At 41.9% G+C, this 23,969-nt stretch overlaps 1 protein-coding gene across 1 annotated transcript in view; it reads right to left on the bottom strand.

Annotated features, from left to right (window-relative positions):
• Window positions 1-222: 222 nt before the first annotated feature.
• Window positions 223-23,969, bottom strand: part of Brms1l (BRMS1 like transcriptional repressor) — a 33,703-nt gene continuing 9,956 nt past the window's right edge. The window contains exons 5-10 of the mRNA XM_021179001.2: window positions 9,406-9,502; window positions 8,395-8,478; window positions 8,104-8,168; window positions 6,398-6,437; window positions 3,685-3,811; window positions 223-1,802 (exon numbers count right to left, since the gene is read on the bottom strand). Of these exons, the coding sequence (XP_021034660.1) occupies window positions 1,685-1,802; window positions 3,685-3,811; window positions 6,398-6,437; window positions 8,104-8,168; window positions 8,395-8,478; window positions 9,406-9,502 (531 nt within the window). The 3' untranslated portion in view covers window positions 223-1,684. The remainder of the gene's footprint in view (window positions 1,803-3,684; window positions 3,812-6,397; window positions 6,438-8,103; window positions 8,169-8,394; window positions 8,479-9,405; window positions 9,503-23,969) is intronic.

The raw sequence follows: 23,969 nt of genomic DNA, 5'->3' as shown, positions 1-23,969 counted from the left end.
TGGAGTATACTTATTAAAGTATAACACAACTGCATGTGTGTTTTTAGTTAAATATAACTTAGCTTCTTGAACACCTACATATGCTTCATAGAGGTGCACGTGTGGGAAGACAAGCAGAAGCCCTTCCCCAGCACAGAGGGCCTGCTGATGTCAGCACAAGCAAGAGGACTGGGTATAAACAACTGAGTTTGAGTATGAATAAGTAACACACAACACTACAAATGACGTTCAAACACTTCTTTTTATTACATACTAAATTTAAAAATACAAATCTCATTAAAAATGCTTATCAAACATCATATATATATATATATATTTATAAGCACTGCCAAATGCTACTGGATTGGGACAGTCTGCACAGCCACTAAGGGTGATCAGAAACAGAACAGAGCAGCACAATGTTGCTGATACTGAACTTCAAAAGTCAGACGGTTACAATTTGGCAACTGTGGAGTAGTAACCTGCAGGGAATGTCTGCAGAGGTAAAGTCATAAGGAACTAACGGAATCATGCAGACTCCTTTGAGGAGTGTTGAGTGAGTCTTCCTCATCCTCTTAAATACACTGTAACAGAAATTAAAGTGCTTGAGACCAGCAGAGTACTTCATTTGGCTGTACCCTGCACACACGCTGTAGCCAACTGTGCCGCCGGGCTGAGGGCTCCGGTTTCCTGCACAGTTCCAGAGGCTTCCAAGTTCATTCTGAATATGGCTAAGGGAAGGGAGGCCAACGTTTTCTAAATTGCACCAAATGGCCTTAAAGTGTTAAAAACACTTTTTTTTTTTTTTAAAAAAAAGCTAATTTGGGGGATGATAGAGTTAAGGGAAGTATCTATATGTATTCCACTCTAGCAATAAAATTAGAATAAGGATCTAGTTTTGCCTCTGGATAATGCTTAGTAAAATCTTCAAAAGTTCAGATGTGCAGAAAGCACGACAATACTGCCAGCCACTTGTCACTGCGCATCATAAACACCAGGCAGGATACCTGCCCCTCTAAAAGCTCAGAAGAAACACAGGCAGCAACATGGTCACACTTGACACACTGCTACTAATAAACACAAAATATGATCTGCAGAAGAGGTCACCGCCATCCAGGAAGAAGAGAAGGAAAAGGAGTCTAGAAAAGTGCTCCCTTTTCTTCGAAAACCCAACAGTTGAATTTGGGGTAAGACGAGATTGTACAGGTAGGCCATCGGTTCTAAGACGGCTGGGGACACTGTATAGACGCACTCACACTTATGTATACATTTCAGTTCTGATTGAAACTAATGCACTAATACAAATCATTCATAGGAAACCTCTCATCAGTCTTCTGTACAAACACAGAGTGGCAGCGGTGGGGATTTAAAACTGCAGACGACTGCACTGTAGTTCATTAGAGGTGAGACACACTCACATGAGTAAGACACAGAATGAAGCAACACTGAGAAAGAAATACATACCAAACAGACCTGTTGGCACGGGACCTGCGAGGCAAATAAACGCGACGGTCATGATTAGAGTTTATCACTATTTCTCTTAATGACTTACTAATATGGGGTCTACTTGGAGCACTACCTAGAAGACACATTCTCTCGTGACTGGATGAAATTATTAAGCTGCTGAGTGCATTCCCTTGGCTTCCATGGCACATTACACTTGGTAACACTAACAAGGTAGATGTGGGGAACACTTAGAGCGTGATTACGAATGTTTAATTGAGTATTTTCCTTTCTGTAGCTGTGAAATGTAAAGCTTAGATTTGCTTCCATCAGGCCTCTTAAACCAAACTTCATCATGGTTAATTGTTGTAATTACAGCACTAAAAAAGAAAATAAAAAGAATGAATTACAATGTGGCTCATTTCATTTCGATTTATTTTATTATTACTGGGGGTTGATTTCTCTTTTCTTTTTCCTTATATTTTTAAAGGCATGCCCTTCTAGCCCAGGTTGGCCCTGAGCTTGCCTTCCCTCTGCCTCCACCCGGTTTATACTAATCTTCAGATTACCAGTTTAGAAACACGGTTTCATATCAGCTACAGTAGGCTCAGCATGTTTACTTACCAGATGCTGCGCTAGCAACTCAAATGTTGTTATCTAGAAATACTGTAGAAAGCTGATACTCTAAGAATTTACCATAAAGGATGAAGGCAGTAACTCATTAATATTTCCAAAAGATCACAGCAAGATAATTTATAGGCTATATAAACAATTATATAAACCGTAAGTCTAGATTACCACTTAAAAACACAATTTCTAGTTTTAAAGTTATATTTTAATTACAAAGTACTCCTTTTCTGAGGTTTATTTTTGGCCTTTGGTTTATGTGTATGAAGGTTTTAGCTGCATAGTATACAAACTGAGAGCAGTGTCCACAGAAACCAGAAGAGTCAGACTACCAGAGCTAGAGCTGCCTGACAGATGCGGTGCTGGGAACCAACCTGGTCTTCTTGGGGAGCCGCTCTCAGCAGCGGAACCACCTCTCAAGCTCACTAAATACTCGTCACATTTTTACTAATTTCCCTTTCCTCTGTTGCCTTAATTAATATTTTTGTCTGAACTATAGTCTCTTGTATCCCAGGTTACCCCCCCCCAACTCTATTTGTAGCTATTGTGTTGGGAGCACAGAGGTCCTTGTGCCCAAAGATAACCTAGAGAGAAACCAGGAATGTTAAACATGCAGGTTCTCCACCCAGAAGTCTGGGATTGGAGGTGGCTAATAGCCTGGGTGATCTTTGTGCTCCCTGGATGGCCAGGAGTTCTCCCAGGCTCCCACACATAGGACTGGAGAGGGTTAATAGTCTCCGTGACCTCTGCACTGTCTGTATGACTGGGAAAAAACACTAGACCTTCACCTAGGCGGTTAAGATAGCACACATAGCCCACCTCTAGAACCCATCTTCATGGAAGAAGTGGCATGTACTTTTTGAGAAGAGTTCAATGTAATTATGCCTCCTTGTGCAGGATTTGTGTTACACTAGGAAAAGGTTTTTTTTCCCAAATTGCACTAAAATATGCCTAAAATAAACAGCCTAGAACCAGTCTCTAGAAGTCTGCACCAATACCGGCTACTAAGTCACACTGAACCAGATTTTCTTCTTGCTTCATATAGGTCATTATTCTAAGCTGTGGCCTGTGGCACTTGCAGAGATGCCCACAGCTAAGACTGGCCTTGAACTCCTGATCTTCCTGTTTCCACTTCCCTAGTTCTGGGATTACAGGCTCTCCACCCTGCCCAGTTCATGAAGTGCTGCGGACTGAAACCGGGGCTGTGTGTCTACTAACCAAGAACTCTGTCTGACAACTGTGCGGCACGGCTGGCTGATAGACAGGGTTCTTTATCTACAGAACTCAAGTGGTGGCACCAGAAGAATTAACAATTAATAGGCCCACCAAAAATTCTTAATAGTCTGGTTTGAAAGTCATTATATTAGGATCACAACAATGAATTACACTGTAAGAATTAATAAACAGGATCACTTAAGGATAAATAATCCCAAGCATATCCACTATGTTAATGCTGTGATCAACGTCTACTATATAAATATTAACGATTGTGCACCCATGATTGGATCTTACTCAAGTAAAAAGGACCCAGAGGAACTAATGATGCACAAGTATCCTCCAGAGGCTGCAACGATTGACTGACAGCAGGTGGAACAGCAATGCTCAGCAGCAATGCAGTGTCAGGAAGCCTCTTACCTTGTGGGACACTCATCTTTTCTATCAATACATATCGTCTGTCCACGTATATACCATTCACCATCGTAATACAGTCTTCCCTCTTCCGATCTGGCACTGTGCAGATGTTTCTCCAGTTTCACAGGTGCTAAAGGGATGAGTTAAGTAACCGGTATGTTAATAAGACAGTCAGAACTGTAAATGACAACAGTAATGCATGCACATATATGTGTGTAAAAACATTTGCAATATTCTCATACTGAAACCTAAAATGTAATAAGAACAAGAGCCCCTCTTACTTTTATCGTTTCCTATCCAATGCAAACAAAGGTCAGCAATGACAGAGAAGCAGGGCCACAAGGGTAGGCAAGCGCATAAGTGACTGATTACCAGCACCATTTTTAAACAGCCCTGAAAAATTCAAATTGTTATATTCCAGAGATTTGAAATTACTTTTCAAATCTCCCGTATAAGGCATCTCATACTTGGAAACAAGCAGAATATAATGTTTAATGAGAAGTCCCCAGAACTTCAATCATCCTAAGTAGAACAGCATTTCCGACTCTCAGAATGGCTTGGCATGAGTGGGTAAACTACTGCAGGGAAAACATGTTCCTTATGGAAACACATCCATGTGATTGTCACACTCACACCACACACCGGCAGCACCTTCACCATTCATACTGTCCCTTCTTAGGAAATCACCAACACAACTTCCCAAGGACTTCATAATCCTCGTCATTATCTGATACTAACTTACTGAGTTACAAACATAGGACTTCACCTCCTGAAAGGAGGCTCTCAGTTTATCTCCTTCCCCACTGTTTCTCCAAGACCCTAAAAACGTCTCTAGTATATAGGAAGTAGTGATACGTACATGTGTGCTTGTTTTACAGCCATTCATTCATTCATTCATTCCATGTCTGAGTCCATCCTATGCACAAGGAGCTGTGCTGGGTGCTGAGGGAAGACTAAGTAAAGAGACAGGAGCCAGCAGCCAGTGAGACGGCTCAGCAGGTAAACACGCATGCCATGCAAGCCTCGTAACCTGAGTCTGATGTCAAACCCCAAGTGAAAGAGAAGAACCAAGAACCAACTCTCAAAGCTATCCTCTGTTCTTCACACATGTGCCATGGCATGCATGTGATCTATCTATCTCTCATTCATTCTCTCTCTCTCTCTCTCTCTCTCTCTCTCTCTCTCTCTCTCTCCTCCCAAAAACCCCCACATGCACAAGCGCAATACTTTTTTCTTTAAAAAGAATTGTGGAATTTATCATCACTAAAAATAAAGTAAAATGTACAAATGGTGGTGAGTATCATAAAGAAACGCAGTACAAAGTTAAGCTAAACACGGGCGGGAAACCAGAGCCATTCCGCTGGGTGGTGGGACTCTTAACCAATGGCGGTTAATCAATAGTCTGAGGAGCAGAAGCACATAAAAGTCAGGCAGGCATAGCAGCAGCCTGTAATCCCAGCACAGGGAGCAGAAACTAGGGCTCCCCAGGACATTCACAGGAGCCAGGCTTACCAGAAGCAACACTACTCAATAAGGAAACTTGCGTCCATTAGTAAGGTAGAAAGCCATCAAGGACAAATCTCTAGCACCACAGACACACTCGTGCAACCACACACATAACCACATGTACACACACACACACACACACACACACACACACACACACACCTCCCCCCAAATTAATGACTCAAAACATTCTAGAGACTTAAGCATCTGACTCTCCAGTCAAGGGCAGTATATAGGTGTGATTTCCTGATATGAAATAAAGTTTAAAGGAACCATTGAGAGAGAGAAAATAATTAGAGCACTCTTAAAGATAAATATCTCTTAAATATACTTTTGAAGCTGGGCATGGTGGCCCACGCCTTTAATCCCAGCACTCGGGAGGCAGAGACAGGCGGATTTCTGAGTTCGAGGCCAGCCTGGTCTACAGAGTGAGTTCCAGGACAGCCAGGACTACACAGAGAAACCCTGTCTCAAAAAACCAAAACAAAAAACAAAAAACAAAACAACAACAACAAAAACCAAACAAACTAAAAAAACTTTTGAAATGGAATAAGAAATTCTTTTCCTTAATATTTAAAAGATATTTTTAATCTAACCCCATTATAATCCCATTATAATCTACTAAAGAATTACAAAAAAAAAATCTATAAACAACAACAAAAGCCCTTAGAGACCAATGTTCATTACAACTTGGGCAGTTGTCTTAGTTGTAAAAAAATAAAAAGGCTAAAAAAAAACCCAACCATATATAATCTTAGCACTCAGGAGTCAACAGCAAACAGGTCATAATTTTAGAAAAGATCTATTTCAAAATAAAACGTGGGGCAGTGGTGGTACATGCCTTTAATCCCAGCACTTGGGAGGCAGAGGCAGGAGGATTGCTGAGTTTGAGGCCAGCCTGGTCTACAGAGTGAGATCCAGAACAGCCAGGACTACATAGAGAAATCCTGTCTCGAAAAACAAAAAAACAAAAAAACAAAACAAAAAAACAAACAAACCAACAAAAACAATGAAAGAAAGAAGACATACACAGCACTGGAAACTTTCAAACTTTTACAGGAAGCAGGAGACTCCTGATTCCTTATGTGAGTTACAGAGATCGCCGGCTAACGGAAGGAACCACTGCTGGGCTCCTCTTCAATATGCAGGGGATTTAACCACCCTGACGGAACAGTTCTCCACAGAATATGTCACAACTCATATAACTTACGCTCTGTCTTAACTCGGTGTGGACCCAACGTAGCCATTGCCTAAGAAAAAAGATGGGCGAAGGGGAGAAAGAAATCTGAATTCAGACTGAAAATAGACTTTGTGATTTATAATACATACAGTGTCCTCAATTAGTTCGCTAACAGAATAAAATATAAACATTGGCTGTTCTCATTTTCTTCTGGTGATAGGGGAAGAACCCAAGGCGTCACACATGCTAGGCAAGCAAGTCAGGCAAGCACGCCAGAACTGAGTCATCCCGACCTCCAGGCTAACGGTATCATAAGTCATAAAGAACACCTCCGTCCATAGACACTATTAATAGCTGAAATATGTTCTCTGGACCATTTATAAAAATGGGAATTTTTTTTATATTTTAAAGATATTTATGTATGTGAATATACTGTCACTCCCCTCAGACACACCAGAAGAGGGCATCGGATTTCATTACAGTTGATTGTGAGCCACCATATGGTTGCTGGGAATTGAACTTAGGACCTCTGGAAAGCAGTGAGTGCTCTTAACCACTGAGTCATCTCTCCAGCCGCAAAATGGGAATTTTGAATAGGAAGGCAAGCCTCAAACCTTGTAACCCAATTCCCAAGAAGGCCAAGAAAGGAGGCTTTCAAGTTCAAAGACAACCGGGGCTACAAATTGACTTCTAGGGCAGTCTAAGCGAAATAAAAAATAAAAATGGTAATAGAAATAAATAAAAAGTAAAAAGATGACAAGATACACAGCTCCATTCGTAAACAAGCATCAAAGAGTCACACCTCAATAATTATTAATATAAAACACATAGGTTCAATGCATTTATTCAAAAAATATTTACTAGGTGCCTTCTATACTCCAGAAACAGAAAAGCTCTGAACCCTAACACTCTAGGCAAACTAAACATATGCTATTCCATACACTTGTATAAATTGATACACTACTACAGGAACAAATACAAATTACTGACATTGTCTCTAATTCTTACAATATTCTACAGCCCATGTTAAGCAAAGCATATTTACAACAATTTCATTTTCATATATTGATATACTCTTAAAAGGTAGAGTATAAAAATGTACTTCTGCGTGTGGATACTTCATTCCTCCCTAGAATAAAATACCCATGGAAGGAGTTACAGAGACAAAGTTTGGAGCTAAGATGAAAGGATGGACCATTCAGAGACTACCCCAACAGGGGATCCATCCCATAATCAGCCACCAAAGCCAGACACTATTGCATAGGCCAGCAAGATTTTGCTGAAAGGACCCTGATATAGCTGTCTCCTGTAAGGCTATGCAGTGCCTGGCAAATACAGAAGTGGATGCTCACAGTCATCTATAGGATAGAACACAGGGCCCCCAAATGGAGGAGCTAGAGAAAGCACCCAAGGAGCTGAAGGGCAACCCTATAGGTGGAACAACAATATGAACTAACCAGTACCCCCTAGAGCTCATGTCTCTAGCTGCATAAGTAGCAGAAGATGGCCTAGTCGGCCATCACTGAGAAGAGAGGCCCCTTGGTCTTGCAAACTGTATATGCCCCAGTACAGGGGAACGCCAAGGCCAAGAAGTGGGAGTGGGTGGGTAGGGGAGCAGGGCAGGAGGAGGGTATAGGGGACTTTTGGGATAGCATTTGAAATGTAAATGAAGAAAATATCTAATAAAAATTTTTTTTTTAAAAATGCACTTCTGCCACACCATTCGCTAACCATACCTTCCTAATTGTCGTCCAGTCCTCAAGAATATCGAGATCCTGCAGCATATAAACTATATATGGACGTTGAGGCGTCAAGGTCAACTTGCAGCAAGAACATCACAGACCCAGTGAACTGATGCAGGAAGGCTATGGGTTCAAGGCCAGCCTGGGCTACATACAAGACCTTGCCTCAAAAGCACCTGTACAAACTGACCACAGTGCACCATGAGCCGCTGTGTCTCCTCCGCCCTGTGCACCCGGCACAGCCATTTCAAAGCCGAAATGGTTCCCAGAGTGCAGAAAGGATATCTGAGACAACGACCGGCTTCTTCTTGTCGGGGCTGAAAGGATCCTTCCTCTTTTTCCTTGACTGAAGCTCGTCATTCCACAGTTCTGCAAGGGAATCAGAGCGGGAGCTCATTTCCAGTGGCCACACGAAGAAAGGGCAGGCAGCACAGACTTTCACATTTACTGCTTGTTTACATACAAATCTCCAGGGGACCTGCACACAGAGGTGCTTCATTTTCATTTTCCACACGGATTTATTTATACATAGTGTGTGTTGCCTACACGCTTGCACACCGCAAGGTACACATGGAGGTCAGAGGGCAACTTAGGAGGGTGTGTTCTCTCCTTGCACCGCATGGGTGCTGGGGATCAAATTCAGGTTGCCAGCCCTGGAGGCAAGCACCTCTCCTCTGAGCCATCTTTCTAGTGGGTGCCCTGAGGTTGGTGTAGCTATGCTTTTTACTTCAGTTTTCCATACAAGGACACCCATTTAGAAAAACTAGTCAACTGTCCACAGACACCTAACTCATGAACCAAGCACCCACACTGACCTCACCACATCTGTCCCAACTACAGCAAAGAAGCAAAATCCAAAGACAAAGCCAGTAATACCTACTCAAGAACTGTGAGCCAATCTAGTAAAACCTCTGCCAGTGCCCGACAGAGAACTTCCCTGTAGTCGTCCTGAAATGGCCACACTGCACTCGGACTGGGTCTAATCATCATAGTAGGGTTTCCTTTCTCCAAGGCAACACCCACCGCCCTCAAACATTTACCCACTCGCCTGGAAGAACACAGGAAGCTGTCTTCCAGCAAGTCCCGTGGCTAGCTCCTGTCACACTGCTGGTCTGTCCCTTTTCCTATGCTGTCCCTTTTCTAGAGTGTGCCTCTGAATCCAAGGAACAGACTCGACTTGATCTCGCTCTTCAGAAGTCTCCCCCTGTTCCCTCCGGCTGGGACACTGCATTTGCATAGCATCCACTGGAGAAGACTGAGGCTTTTGGGGACACCACACCACACGGCAGCCCTGACCTGAGGTAATGTCGATGCTGTGCCTGTCCTCCTCAAGCCTTCTTATCTTCTCCTCAAGCTCACTCTGGACTGTATCATATAACAAAAGCTTTTCACTCTGGAAAGAAACATGACACTTAAGTGAAAAGAAAGAAACACCAGTTTATCTTAACTAGCAATACCAAATGACTTAGCATATGCTAATATATGGTGGCTTTGGTTTGTTTTGGTTTTTGGTTTGGTTTGGTTTGGTTTAATAAATAGTTGTTGCATTTGCTTTTTTCATTTATCTAAATTATTTTTGCCCCCCATCCCCACCCCTGTTCTGAGAATTGAAGCAAGGGTACGTGCCTGCTAGGTAAGTGCTCGCCTCTGAGCTACATCTTAGCCCCCAAATTAAAATTTTTGAAGAAAAATTTTCAGTATATAAAAGAAATAAAACCAGGGGTCAGTTATAAAATCAGATTTAACTAAGTAAAATAGCATCCTGCTTAAGAATATCTAAATTGAAGCCGGAGAAATGGCTCAGGTCACTTGTTGCTCTTGCAGAGGACCCAGGTTCAGCGCCCAGCTAAGAACTCAAAGCCATCTGTAACTCCAGCTCCAGGGGATTTGATGCTCTCCACAGATGGGCGCACGCGTGCACACATGTGCACAGGCGCGCACACACACGGATTAAAAAACTAAATAAAATTTTTAATTAAGTAAAATAGATCATATTGGGTTTTACTGTATCTACATCATATTAAATACAGCAATATATCACAAAAAATATTTAGGTGCAAATTTTAGAGCCATTTAAAGTAACTCAATAAATATATTTCAGTTAGAATATACTAAAGCAATAAATTGACTTATAAAAATGTAGTATGATAACTCAAGTATAAAAGTATAGATTAATTACATCAGACTCACTTGCTAAAACAGACAAGATGGGGTGAGGATGAAGCCTAACGGGGAGCGCTTACCTAGCATGTTAAAGGCTCTTGTTCAATCCTAAGTACCACAAAAATATAAAACCGTGAATAAAATAGACAGTAAATAAAGAGGTAGATAAACAAACAAACCAGTAGAAGATACATACAGTATATATAACCTTCAGGTTTGTGCAGATTAAATTTGAAATCTGTATCAGAAGAACTCACAATCAACACACAGACCTGCTACCTGTAAGAGTGTGGCCGTCCCCAACTTTCCCCACAAGAAGTCTTGTCTTACGAGAGATTTCATAAGATGCTCATATCTATAGCATTCCAGTATTGACTTGAAGTAATGTTGTGGTGAGTGGCTTGTGATTCTGTTAGCGGCTTGTCCCCTCTCTAACTTCATGTTAGCGACTAAACCTAGGGCCTTGTACATGCTGTGCAAGTGGCTACCACTGACCTATAGCAGCCAGCTTTGACTTTCAGTTTGTGACGGAATCTTACTAAATTGTTCATGCTGACCCCGAGATCAGTCTGGAGAAAAGGTAGCCCGTTAACCTGGGATCGGACTGCCTCAACCATCCATGGAACTGGAGTTACACACCTTCTCTACCATGCTCAGCCTTATAGGCTTTTATGAAAGGCCCTCTGGGTTATATTTATATATATTTTATGGCTTTTTTTTATAAAAAGAGCTACAGTGGTATATAATTATAAACAATTAGACCTTTTAGCCCTGAGTTTTAACCTGACCTGGTAAGACAGTGATTTATTTTACTATCATTATTTAAAACTACATATATATTTTTATGTTAAGAGTGTCTTGCCTGCATGTCTGGAGTCTGAGGAGGCAAGAAGAGGGTGATGGATTCCTTGGAAGGGAGTTACAAACAAATGGTTATGAGCTGAAATATGGGTGCTATTGGGTTCTCTGAAAGAAGAGTCAATGTTCTTAATTGCTGAGCCACCTTTCTAGCCCCCATTGGTTTTATCTATCAATCGATTGATCTACCTACCTACCTACCTATTTACTCATTGTCTATTTTATTCACAGTTTTATATTTTTGTGGTGCTAAGGATTGAACAAGAGCCTTTAACATGCTAGGTAAGCGCTCTCCCACTAGGCTTCATCTTCACCCCGTCTTGTCTGTATGGTAGAGGAAAGACAGGAGTTAGAGGCATCATCGTTTGTCTATGGTGGGCTGTGCTGGACTTGCCATATCTAATCTGAACACGGAGGCTCAGCTGTGGTGAAAGCTATAGTGGAACAAATGTCATGTGAAAAATTGTACCAGCAGATGTAGGAAAGGCAACAGAGGGTGGTCGGATGGATGAAGGAAAAGTACAAATATATGAATATATCCTAGTGAACCCTATTGCTTGTACACTAAAATGTTTAATAAAACACTAAATATAAGGACTGGGGATATGGCATAGTCAGTAAAGTGCTTGTCATCCAAGCACAAGGACCCCAATTAGACTTCCTAGTACTCACTAGAAAGGCCTTGTTTAGTAGCCCATTCCTGTGATCCCATGCTGGGGAGGGAGACAGGATGATTCCTAGAGCTTACCAGCTAGGCAGTCTAGCCAACCCAGCAAACTCCAGGCTCAGTAAGAGACCCTAGCTCCAAAACCAAAGTGGAGAGTAACTGAGGAAGACATCAGATGTCAGCCTCTGGACCCCACATCTGCATGAACACATATGCACATGCAGTCATAACGCACATAAACGTGCAAACATATGTTCACAAAATAAACATCTATGGGGTGAAAATAACTGTCTCATTACATGCTGCTCTCAATACTCCCTTTTGCTTGTTCCTCTGACTTATGAAAAGTCTTCTAAAATATTCCAACTATATCTGAATTGTGCTACTGAAATTAAGACGTTACAGATGTGGTCCAGATTTGTCCGTGCGATAGTCGGTGGAGGGTTTTGTGTGCTTTCTTTCAGTATTGTTTTATTATAGGGAATGCTACTCATTCAGACAAAATGCCTCTAGTGTTGATAAAGAGATAGTGAAAGAAATCAGGCATTGAGTTTTACTAGATAAGAGTTAGAAATCTCAGGGCAAGTTTAACAAAGTAAACTTAGAATTCTCATTAGTCGTGTATGGCAGACTATATTACATAATAGAAGAAAGTTGGTGGGCTCCTCTGATAAATGGAAGTTCCCCACAGATACTTAGAATAACAGCCGAGTCACTCCCATGGTCTAGGAAAAAGGTGGGTTGTGGTTTAAGGAGGAACTAGAGTATTGTATTATTCATGAAAAGGTTAGCAAGAGTGGAACCTCCCTTGTACAAGTTTTCACAAGGAATAGCACAATTAGGAGCTTACTAAGGGACCCCTGGTGGTGGGTTATACAATAGAATAAAATTGTGACTAGGGTGTGAAACCCTCACTCCTGGCTCCTAAAATGGCTGACTTTAGATAGGGCCGCTTTTATCTCAGTTGTAAACACTGCCTGGTTCCTGTCAGCTTTTATGTATGCATTTCTCTGTTTTTCATAAAGAGTCATTATGCATTGGATGACTCAATGTATCTTGGCTGATGTATCACCTAACTTCCTTGTTTTCCTCTGTAATGACTATATAAGTCTGATGCTCACTTTGAAAGATTACACTCAGATTCAGCACTCTCTTGTGTTCGTGTCTGTTTGTCACTTGCCGACTCCTTGCCCACCTGAGTACCAGAACTCTGATCCCCAAGTTGAGGGACTCCAAGCGGGTCAGCCCGTGGCAGGTATGAAATGCCATGTGGGTACTAGGGACTGAACCCGGTCCTCTGAGAGATCAGCCAGTGCCCTTAACTACTGAGCCATCTCTCCAGCCCCCCGACTAATCATTCTTTATGATTTGTTTTAAAAATCTACAAAAGAGCTAGAGAGATGGCTCAGAGGTTAAGAACACTCACTGTTCTTCCAGAGGTCCTGAGTTCAATTCCCAGCAACCACATGGTGGCTCACAACCATCAGTAATGAGATCTGGTGTCTTCTACTGGTGTGCAGGCACAAACATACAAACATTGTATACATAATTAATTAATTAATTAATTTTTTAAAAACTACAACAAGAAACTGAAACGTTTGAAGCTTTCAAGGCCTTTCTAAAAAATATTAGATACAGATCTGCCTTTCCAGACATGGCAGACTTCAACCTTAAGTAGCAGGGTTTCCCAACAGAGGAGTGAAGGGCTGGGAATGTAGTTCAATTGGTAAAAGTGCTAGTCTAGTATGTACAAGGCCCTGGGTTATATTCTAAGCACCTCATAAACCAAGCTTAATGGCACACACTTTAAACCCCAGCCCTAGAGAGTTCAAAGCCAGCCTGGTCTACATAGTAAGTTTCTGGCTAGCCAAGGCTACATAGCAAGATTTTGTCTTTAAAAACAAAAAAAAAAAAAAAGCCAGGCAGTGGTGGTGCACGCCTTTAATCCCAGCACTTGGGAGGCAGAGGCAGGCGGATTTCTGAGTTTGAGGCCAGCCTGGTCTACAGAGTGAGTTCCAGGACAGCCAGGGCTACACAGAGAAACCCTGTCTCGAAAAACCAAAAAAACCAAAAACAAAAACAAAAACAAAAGCATACCATTAGATACACGAAACTATCCTGTTTCAGAAAAAGAAAAATTACAGAACAAAACACCTTGAATCTATTCTCATTTCAGCCCCTTCCTGAATTAATTACTTTTGTCAATCCTGTGGACAAATATATATGTGGCAAAAGCAGTTTAGGAAAGAACAGTTTATTCTGGCTTACAGCCTGAGGCTGCTGGGCATATAACATCCAGTCAGGAAGTAGAGAAATAATGCTAGTGCCCAATTCACTTCCTCCTTATTCAATAGAGAGCCCTAGGCCATGGAATGCTGTTGGCCATACTCAGGGTGGGTCTTCCCCCTCATTTAAACAGCTTTACAAACATGCCCAACATATGTTTCTAAAACCAGGCAAGCTGACAACGAAGATTAATCTTCACATTCTCCTTTTAAAGAGATTGTCTCCTTATTCTCCAACCCTTCCAGACCCTCAGAAGCCTCCTGAAGAGAGAGAGGGAAAAATCATACTTGAGCAGTCAGAGGACATTGCAGGGTTGGAGAGGGAGAACACAAAACTCTAGGTGCCTGCAGTGGTTTTTCTGCTCAATGGATGACTACTTACAAGGGATCCAAGCCCTCCATCCTCACATTTAGACTAACTGAACCTATTTCTTAGTCCTTTTCCAGGCTGACATCTTTGCTAGTCTCCTTAGGGCAATTCTAAGGACTCCCAAGGCAATGATTCCAAGGTTCCACTTCTGTACTAACTTCACACTGACCTGTGTTCAGAATGAACCCCCCTTTGGTAGTTTCTTGCCTTAAGTGCCTCACGGTTCTCAACCTCCTGCAGGATTGGAGATTTTGAAGGATCAGAAATGACACAGCACAGCAGCCAGGACTGATGGTGCATGCCTATAATTCTAGGACTTAGGAGGTGAAGGCAGGAGGATCAGGAGTTCAAGGCCAGCCTGGCTACATAAGTAACTTTGAGACTAGCTTAGCTACACGAGTATTTGTCTTAGTAATTAATTAATACCTTAGGCTGGGGGGATGGCTCAGCAGTTAGAGGCACTTGTGGTGCAAGCCTGGTGACTTAATTTGATCCCCAGAACCTATGGAAAAGTAGAAGAAAAGACCTGCCTCTACAAAGATGTCCTCTGACCTCCACATGCCTACTGTGGTACATCCACCACCCACACAAATGCACACACACAAAGTAATTTAAAAAAAAAAAAAAAACAACAACAACAACTTAGAACAAACCTTTAAAACTTAGGCCTGCCTGTGGGAAAATTACAACAGTAAACTTTCAGATCAACTGTAAATACAAGGCTATGGATGATAACGGAAAAACAGTTTCATTATATCTACAGGGCTGGATGTGTAGCTCAGAGATACTTGGTATGAGTAAGTCCCTTGTGTCACCTTCAGAACCTCCCTCAATGGGCTAAAGAATTCAGTTTATAAAATTAAATCTAAAAGAAATTAAAGATACAAGTTTTTCTCAGAGTGGGATACATGTTTCCTGATTAAAAGGCTCCCCTGAAACTGGGTACAGTAATGGACTCCTCTAAGCTTGGTACTTGGAAGTCCATCAGAAATACTGCTACAGGTTCAAGGCCAGTCTGGCTACATAGGAAGATCTTACCTCAAAATCTTAAAGGTCCCCCTGAATATCCAACATACTCAGTGAAAGAGAGCCCCAGGCCTCACTACTTCCCAACACCAAGGATGAGGAAGAAACTTTACAGGTCAGGAGCAGTAATCAAAATGACTTCTCAAAGGCACTAGGTAAGGTCCAGGCCCAGTACACATTCAGGAGATAAGGATCCTGAGGGTGAATGATCAGAAGTGCAAGGCCAGTCCTGGATCCACAGCAAGATTCCATCTCAGAAAGTGAAGCAGGTGTCCTGAGGACCCATGACACCATCTACAGACCTCTGTTCTCAAGTGAGAGGCCCGGTGTGTTTAGACAGCCACGACAGTAGGTTAAGGCAGTTTCCTTGACACTCTACTAACTTAAAAATATAAACTAGGATTTTTTCTCCTTGAATGGGGGCAGCAGTTATTAACACTTTTAATGAGCAAAATAAGTCAGAAATCTAGGTCAAATAAAAGTTACTTCTATCTTACTCTCTTTGTTCATTCAGTAAACCCAGCCTAAGTGGAGAGCAAAAGCAGCAATGCCACTATCAGCAAGAACCCACCAACCCTGATAGTGAAACACACCCTCTACCTTCAGCCAAGCCTTACAAAGCCCTCACCATCAAAAACTACCTTCTACCAAACTGAAAAAGGAAATGAGATCTTGCATAAGAGACAGAGGGTAGAGGGATTTCCAAGTGGTAGCTAAAGAACCTTCATAAGAACAGAAATGTCATTTGTCCTAGAAAGCATGGAGAAGGATGGAGCAGGATAAAGGAGATGGGGCAGAATGAGGCAGAACAGAGGAGGAGGGCGGGAGGGAGGGCAGGAGGGGGCAGAGAGCTAGGGGAATGGCTCTCTGGAGGCAGCACCTAACCAACGATGCAAAGCTGCAACAGCATTAGGGCTTCCAAGCAAGACAAGCGCAAGCCACAGTAAGACCATCTTTTACTTTCACTTTAAACAAAGAAGCTGGTTTGACCTTTTCAGGACATGACTTTAAAGCTAGGATAACTGAGAATGGACCACAGGCCTCATGTTTATTTAGACTTCCCTTGAGTTTATTAGGTGATGGAAGAGGGATTAGGAGAACACAGGCAGAGAAAGCCAAGGCAAGCTCCCTGAGATGACGGCTTCCTGTCCCAGAAAACAGTGAGAAGAAGCAAGAGGAAATCATGGGCAGGTAAAACAAGACCAACATGGGGAAGAGGAGGTCCTAGGCCTATAAAATACCTAAGCCAGCTCCATTAGCCGACTCCATCCTTAGGGCCCATCCCATCCCAAAAGAATGAAGAAGACACTTTATTATGCTCCTTGTGGCTTGGTCCATCACAGATGCTCAATTCTTTGTCAAAAAGAACAAGTTGGGGAAACTCCCTACCTAGACAACCCTCAGCACCCTATTACAGTAACATGCACTTAAATTTTTCTCGGGGTGAGGGGTGTCAATGAAATTGTAATGTTTGGTTTGGTTTTTAAAGCAACAACTCCAGAGACTCATAGATCTGTGGGAAGTTCTGAGAAAAATAGAAAGAAAGCAGATAAGTCAGGCCTGATAATACAACTTACAGAAATTCAAGGCCGGCCTGAACCACCAGGTGAGTTCAAGGCCAGTCTGACCAAATAAGTGTCCTAAAAACAAGAGGGCCAGGGACCCAGCTCAGGGTGGGGTGCCTGACCCACACGTGCAGAACCCTGGGTTCAATCTCAGTCCCAAGAAACAAAGCCAGTGAAAGTGAAGGCATCACTTAGCTCCCACAGTGGAAACAAAAGGTACAGGAAAAGTTGAAGTAGACTATAACTCACTGCCCAGCTGGTCAAATGTACATCTTAATTACAAGAACTGTTTTCTTTAAATATAGTTATTATCAACCTCTGCACATATAGATATGGTAGAAACAGGTATTATTTGTACCACAGAAAGAGTCCATGGGAGACAGTAACTCTGGCTCACGAACAATATTTATAACTAGGGCAAAAACAAAAACTATAAGACAAGGATATAAGAAGAACGGATTAAAGAAGCTAATGGAACTCCAGGCTTCTGCTAACAAGCTAGCCTTGTCTAAAACTGATAGAGATGTGGGGCGAATTCCAGAGGCAACATCGAAACGTCACAGAAAGCTGTCACTGAGACACAGAGTTTAGAAACAGGACAGCACGCTGCTTGTCTTCACTATAAGCCTATGCCTTCAGAGGGATGTGTACACGGAACCTGCCGGAAACAAACATTCAAAGAGTGTTTAGAACCACAGCATGTACAGGAAACCCAGCTTGAAAATACATTAGGATACTGAAGAGTTGTTCAGATTTTACAACCTGCTATGTTGTAAAATATATACAAATATGTTCACTTATTAACAGTGATTATCTCTGCATGGTAAATTATGATTTCAGTTCCTTCTTTAAACTTATTTTTCAAATTTTATCAGTAGACATTTACTATGCTTACAAATGAAAAGCAAACTTTCTCTTTAGCTTGTCTACGTCTGTGTGTTCCTGTGTTATGCATGAGCATGTCAGTGCACATGGAGGCTAGAGGCCGAAGTCAGGGGTCTTCTTCAGTCTCCTTCCAGCTTAGCATGTGAGACTAGGCCTCTCACAGAACCTGGAGCGCTCCAACGGGGCTGCAGTGCATGGTCAGCAAGTTCCAGGGATCTGGCTGTCTTTATCACCCAATACTAAGGTCACAGCTACGCACTATCAGCTATATGTGGCTACTACATGGATTCTGGGATCCATACCCAGGTTCTTTTTTCTTTTTTAGATTTTTTTTAAATATTTTTTTTATTACGTATTTTCCTCAATTACATTTCCAATGCTATCCCAAAAGTTCCCCATACCCTCCCCCCACTCCCCTACCCACCCATTCCCACTTTTTGGCCCTGGCGTTCCCCTGTACTGGGGCATATAAAGTTTGCATGTCCAATGGGCCTCTCTTTCCAGTGATGGCCGACTAGGCCATCTTTTGATACATATGCAGCTAGAGTCAAGAGCTCCGGGGTACTGGTTAGTTCATAATGTTGTTCCACCTATAGGGTTGCAGATCCCTTGAGCTCCTTGGGTACTTTCTCTAGCTCCTCCATTTGGGGGCCCTATGATACATCCAATAACTGACTGTGAGCATCCACTTATGTGTTTGCAAGGCCCCAGCCTAGTCTCACAAGAGACAGCTATATCAGGGTCCTTTCAGCAAAGGCTTGCTAGTGTATGGAATGGTGTCATTGTTTGGAGGCTAATTATGGGATGGATCCCTGGATATGGCAGTCTCTAGATAGTCCATCCTTTTGTCTCAGCTCCAAACTTTGTCTCTGTAACTCCTTTCATGGGTGATTGTTCNCAATTCTAAGAAGGGGCAAAGTGGGACTGGAGAGATGGCTCAGTGGTTAAGAGTACCGACTGCTCTTCGGAAGGTCCTGAGTTCAAATCCCAGCAACCACATGGTGGCTCACAACCATCGAGATCTGATACCCTCTTCTGGTGTGTCTGAGGACAGCTACAGTGTACTTATACACATAAATAAAATCTTAAAAAAAAAAAAGAAGGGGCAAAGTGTCCACACTTTGGTCTTTGTTCTTCTTCAGCTTCATGTGTTTTGCAAATTGTATCTTATATCTCGGGTATACTAAGTTTCTGGGCTAATATCCACTTATCAGTGAGTACATATCATCTCATACCCAGGTTCTTGCTGACCAAATAGATCAGAACCCTGAAGATCTCTCACAAAACTCAAGAACCAGAAGCCAGACTGACTTGCTCTGAAGGCCTCTGATTCCTGGTTCCCACCGATTACTAAATCAATCTATCTGTCTGTCTTGTCTCTCTCCCCACTTCCTCCTTCCCCTCCCCGTGTGTGTGTGTGTGTGTGTGTGTGTGTGTGTGTGTATGTGTGTTCACATGCTTTCAGGATTTTAAGTGCTGGATTACAGGCATATGCTACCACCACACCCAGTTTTATAGGGTGCAGGGCTTTGTGCATACTAGGCAGTGCTCTACCAACTGAGCCATAGACCTAGCCCTGCTGTCAAATCTTAGTCACTGCAGGCCCTGTACTAAGATCCAAAGAGCTAGCCTGAGAAGCATCCCCAGCCTTTTCCAAGTGTGACACTAGTACTCTACACATGCATTGCTTTCTTTAACTTGATCCAGCCTATCTGCTGCCTCCATCCTCAGTAAGGCAGTGTACTTTATCTGTGTGTACCCATACACACATGTCTAGCCTCAAATCTCTATCTGCTGCTACTCAAGCAGACAGAGACAAACAGCACAATGTCTTCTATCTTTCTCCTCTTGACTCCCAGTTACTTCTATGAAACTCAAATAAAAGAACTACAAAATGAGCAGACAAAAACCCCTGACAAATAAAATTCAGAATTAATGACAAGATGCATGAAGAAAAAGCAAAAAAATTCCAGTTCTGCTTCTGCTGATCAATTGTGTGACCCTGAGCAAGCCAACTGATCTCTTAGTTTCACATGCTTAAAATAATTCCTACCTCATAACAGTAAAGATTAAAATGACAATAGAAATATTAAACACTTCTATTGCATTTACAGTGTAAGTTACTGGGCTAGAGGTGGCTTACAGGCTAAGGGCACTCACAGCTCTTGGAGAGGACATGGGTGTGGTTTCAGCACCCACAGCAGCTCCCAACCATCTGTTAACTCAGTTCCAAGGAATCTGATGCCTCCTTCTGGTCTCCACATACACAGCACACACTGGGACAAGTACATACACACAGGCAAAAGCACCCATACATACACACAAAAATAAATAACTTTTTAAAAAAATAAATTCACTTTCATTTTTTATTTCATCTTCTAAAATGTCCTAGAATTCTGCCATTTTCAGATTTTTACAATTTTTTTACAGTAGTTGGTTATACATTAAACATAAAAATACCATAGATGAGTATAGCTAAGAAGAAACTTATAAAAATACAAGAAGATATTGGAAGTCTTTCAATCTCATTATTAGCTGTGCATAACGGCATGTTCCTGCCACTCAGCACTTGGCAGGCAAAGGCAAGAAGATCTCTGTGAGTTGGAGGTCACATAAGTTCCAGGCTAGCCAAGGCTACATAGTGAGACTGTTTTGAGGGAGAGCAAGAGGAAAGGAGAAAAAGACAGGGAGAGAGGGGAAGGGAGGAGAAGGGAGGAGAGGGGAAGAGAGGGAAGATCCACTGACAATACAGCCAAGGATGGCGACAACAGAAGCAAGGTGTGCTGGTAAGCCCACAAGAGCAGAGGAAGGTACAGTCCAGGCAACAATTTCAAGGGCATCTTTGCTACACACTGAGAACTGTCTCAAAAGCCAAAATGGAAAATAATAGTGAAATACATCAAAGAGGTGAATGTATGCCCACAATCACTGCAGCATTATTCACAATGCCCAAGCTAGCCATGGCTATGCCAACAGCCAACCTAATGGACCACCCATGGATGAGTGAATAAAGAAAATGTGATGCAAACATAATATACATATAAAAACAATGGGATATAATTTAGCTTTTACAAAGAACAAAATCCTGTTATTTGTGACATAGATGAACCTTATTCAAAGTAAAACAAACACTGCAGGATCCTTCTTATATATGGACTCAAAAGAAAAAAAAAAGTAGTAATAACTGGAACTCAGAGCAATAGAGGGTAGACTGGCAGTCACTAGGCACGGGGAGGAGAAGGGAATGGGACTTGTTGACCAAAAGCACAAAGCTTAGACAAAAGAAATAGATTCTGCATCTACTGCACAGCAGTGGTGGCTACTGGTATAGTAACACACTGTGTACTTGGAAGTTGTTATAATAGCTTCTTCAATACTGCAGTGGTTTCAAAACCTCAGAGGGTTAAACACTTTGTATCCAGTTGGTGGAACTGCTTGGGAAGGATTAGGGGGTGTGGTCTCGTTGAAGGAGGTGTGTCACTGGGGCACACTTTGAGGTTTCAAAGGCCTGGCACCACTCCCCATGTGTTTTCTTACACCCTCCTGATTAAGGATCAAGATGTGCCATTATCATGGAACCTTAACCCTCTGAAAACATAAGCCCAATTAAATGCTTTCTTTTATAAGTTACCTTGGTCATGCTGATTTGACACAGCAACAGAAAAGGAACTCAGACAGATAAGTTAACTTGGTTTTTTAATTACCCCTCAACGCATATTATCAGAATATCATGATATACAGCATAAAGATATAGACTTTTTCAATTATAAAATTAAAAATTGTTTTATTTTTAAGAGAGAAGGCATAGCAATCTAGCACTCAGAAAGCAAAGGTAGGAGATCACAAATTCAAAACCATCTTACAATACACAGTAAGACAAAAACAATCAACCAAAATCCCACAGGCTACAAATATAACTCTGTGGTAAAATACCAAACAAGACAGAAAACAGAAATACCCTAGACCATGTAATTCCAATTTTAGGTTATTCGTTTAAAAAACTCTGAAATCATTACGTGCATGGGATATTTGCATTCCCTTGCAGATTGTTGTAGCACTACTTACAGCAGCTAATGTTGTTGTGACTGTACAATCTGAATATTCCTAGACAACTGCAAGGGTAATTAAATATGATGTCTACACGAAATGAAATACATTTGAGCCGGGCGTGGTGGCGCACGCCTTTAATCCCAGCACTCGGGAGGCAGAGGCAGGCGGATTTCTGAGTTCGAGGCCAGCCTGGTCTACAAAGTGAGTTCCAGGACAGCCAAGGCTACACAGAGAAACCCTGTCTCGAAAAACCAAAAAAAAAAAAAAAAAAAGAAATACATTTGAACCTGAAAAAGGGAAATCCTGCCATTTGTGATAACATGGGTGGCCTGGAGGACACAGTAGAAAGATACTACAAAGCTCTTACATGAGGGCTATGCCAGTCAATCTAACACACTGAAGTAGAGAATAGAATGGGGGTTACCAGAAGCCAGGAAACAGCATGGCGGAAGGCTGCAGCTGGCATGAACATGCAGTCACACAAGAGGATCAGACGCTACAGATGTGTCAGTGAGCATGGTGCACACCGTTCTCAAATTTTGTTAAGAAGACAGTTCCCAGCTGGGCTCAGGGGCTCACGCAGGCAGCCCCAGACAGCCAGGAGGCTAAGGCAAGATCACCTGAGCCATGAAGTGGTATTTTAAAGAGACTAATATAAAAAGTGTTTTTAGGAAGAAAATGAAGAAAAAAGAAGAGGAGGAGGAGGAAGAAAGGGGAGAGGAGGAAAGAAAAGGAAATGAAAGAAAGACCAGGGCTAGCTAGTCCATTAACATGTATAAAAATTTTAACATATTTCCCTCAGGAAGTAGTAGACCAAAAATAAAAAAAGTAAAAACTAGCCAGGCATGATAGCACTTGGGAGGGAGAGACAGCATATCTCTATGACTTTTGAAGCAATGACATCATATTAATACAAATACATAGAAATGAAAAGTTGTTAAGAGAAATAAGGCCAGGCAGTGGCAACACACGCCTTTAATCCCAGCACTTGGGAGACAGAGGTAGGCAGATTTCTGAGTTCGAGGCCAGCCTGGTCTACAAAGTGAGTGCCAATGACAGCCAGGGCTACACAGAGAAACCCTGTCTCGGAAAAAAAAAAAAAAAAATAATAATAATAAAATAATTTTTCTTCCAAAGTTACAAAACCTTGCTCTTAAATAATGGCAAGCAAGGCCCTTGATTCAGTCTGCAGCATCACAAAAAATAGAGATCATGAAGTCAAGGAAAGTCCAAGGAAGTACTCCACTAAGAAAACTAACACAGTACACTCACTCACCCACCCAGCACCAACAAGCAGGTAACACTAACCACCACTGTAACGCCAGTTACAGAGAATCCAGTGCCCTCTTCTGGCCTCCGCAGGCACTGCACATACTTGGTACATAGCAAGCAAAAGCCCACACAAATAAAACAAAAGTAAATAAACATTTTTAAATCATAAACTCAAGCATAACTGACACTCATAAAACTGACAGCTCAAGTCTTAAATACCTATTTAAATATCAATTACTCCTAATTCTTCTTAAGCATTCTGAAATCAAAGATAGTCATAAAATTTGAAAACAAATTTCACTTTTAAAAAAGGAAACATCTAAATAAAACAAACAAAATATCAGCAATGTGCTCGGCATGGTGGCACACCTGTTCTCACTATCTTTGGAAAATAGAGGCAGGAGGATGGAGAGTTCAAGGCCAGTCTGCACTACACAGTAAGCCCTGCCTCAAGAAGGCGTGGTGGTGAGGGGGAGCAATAGCAGTCTGGGTGTGGTGGCATGCATCTTTAATCCCAGCACTCCAGAGACAGAAGCAGAAATCTCTGAGAGTTCCTAGCCAGTCTACATATAGAGTTCCAGACTAGGTATGGCTATATATTGAGATCTTGTCTGAAGAAAGAAGGGAGGAAAGAAAGAGAAAAAGAAAGAGAAAGAAAAGAAAAAGAAAAAGAAAAAGGAAAGGAAAGAGAGAGAGAAAGAAAGAAAGAAAGAAAGAAA

Source organism: Mus caroli, chromosome 12 (genome assembly GCF_900094665.2).
Source record: "Mus caroli chromosome 12, CAROLI_EIJ_v1.1, whole genome shotgun sequence".
Lineage (NCBI taxonomy): Eukaryota > Metazoa > Chordata > Mammalia > Rodentia > Muridae > Mus > Mus caroli.
The sequence above is the reverse complement of the archived record's forward strand: the minus strand, read 5'-3'. Positions and strand labels throughout refer to the sequence as shown.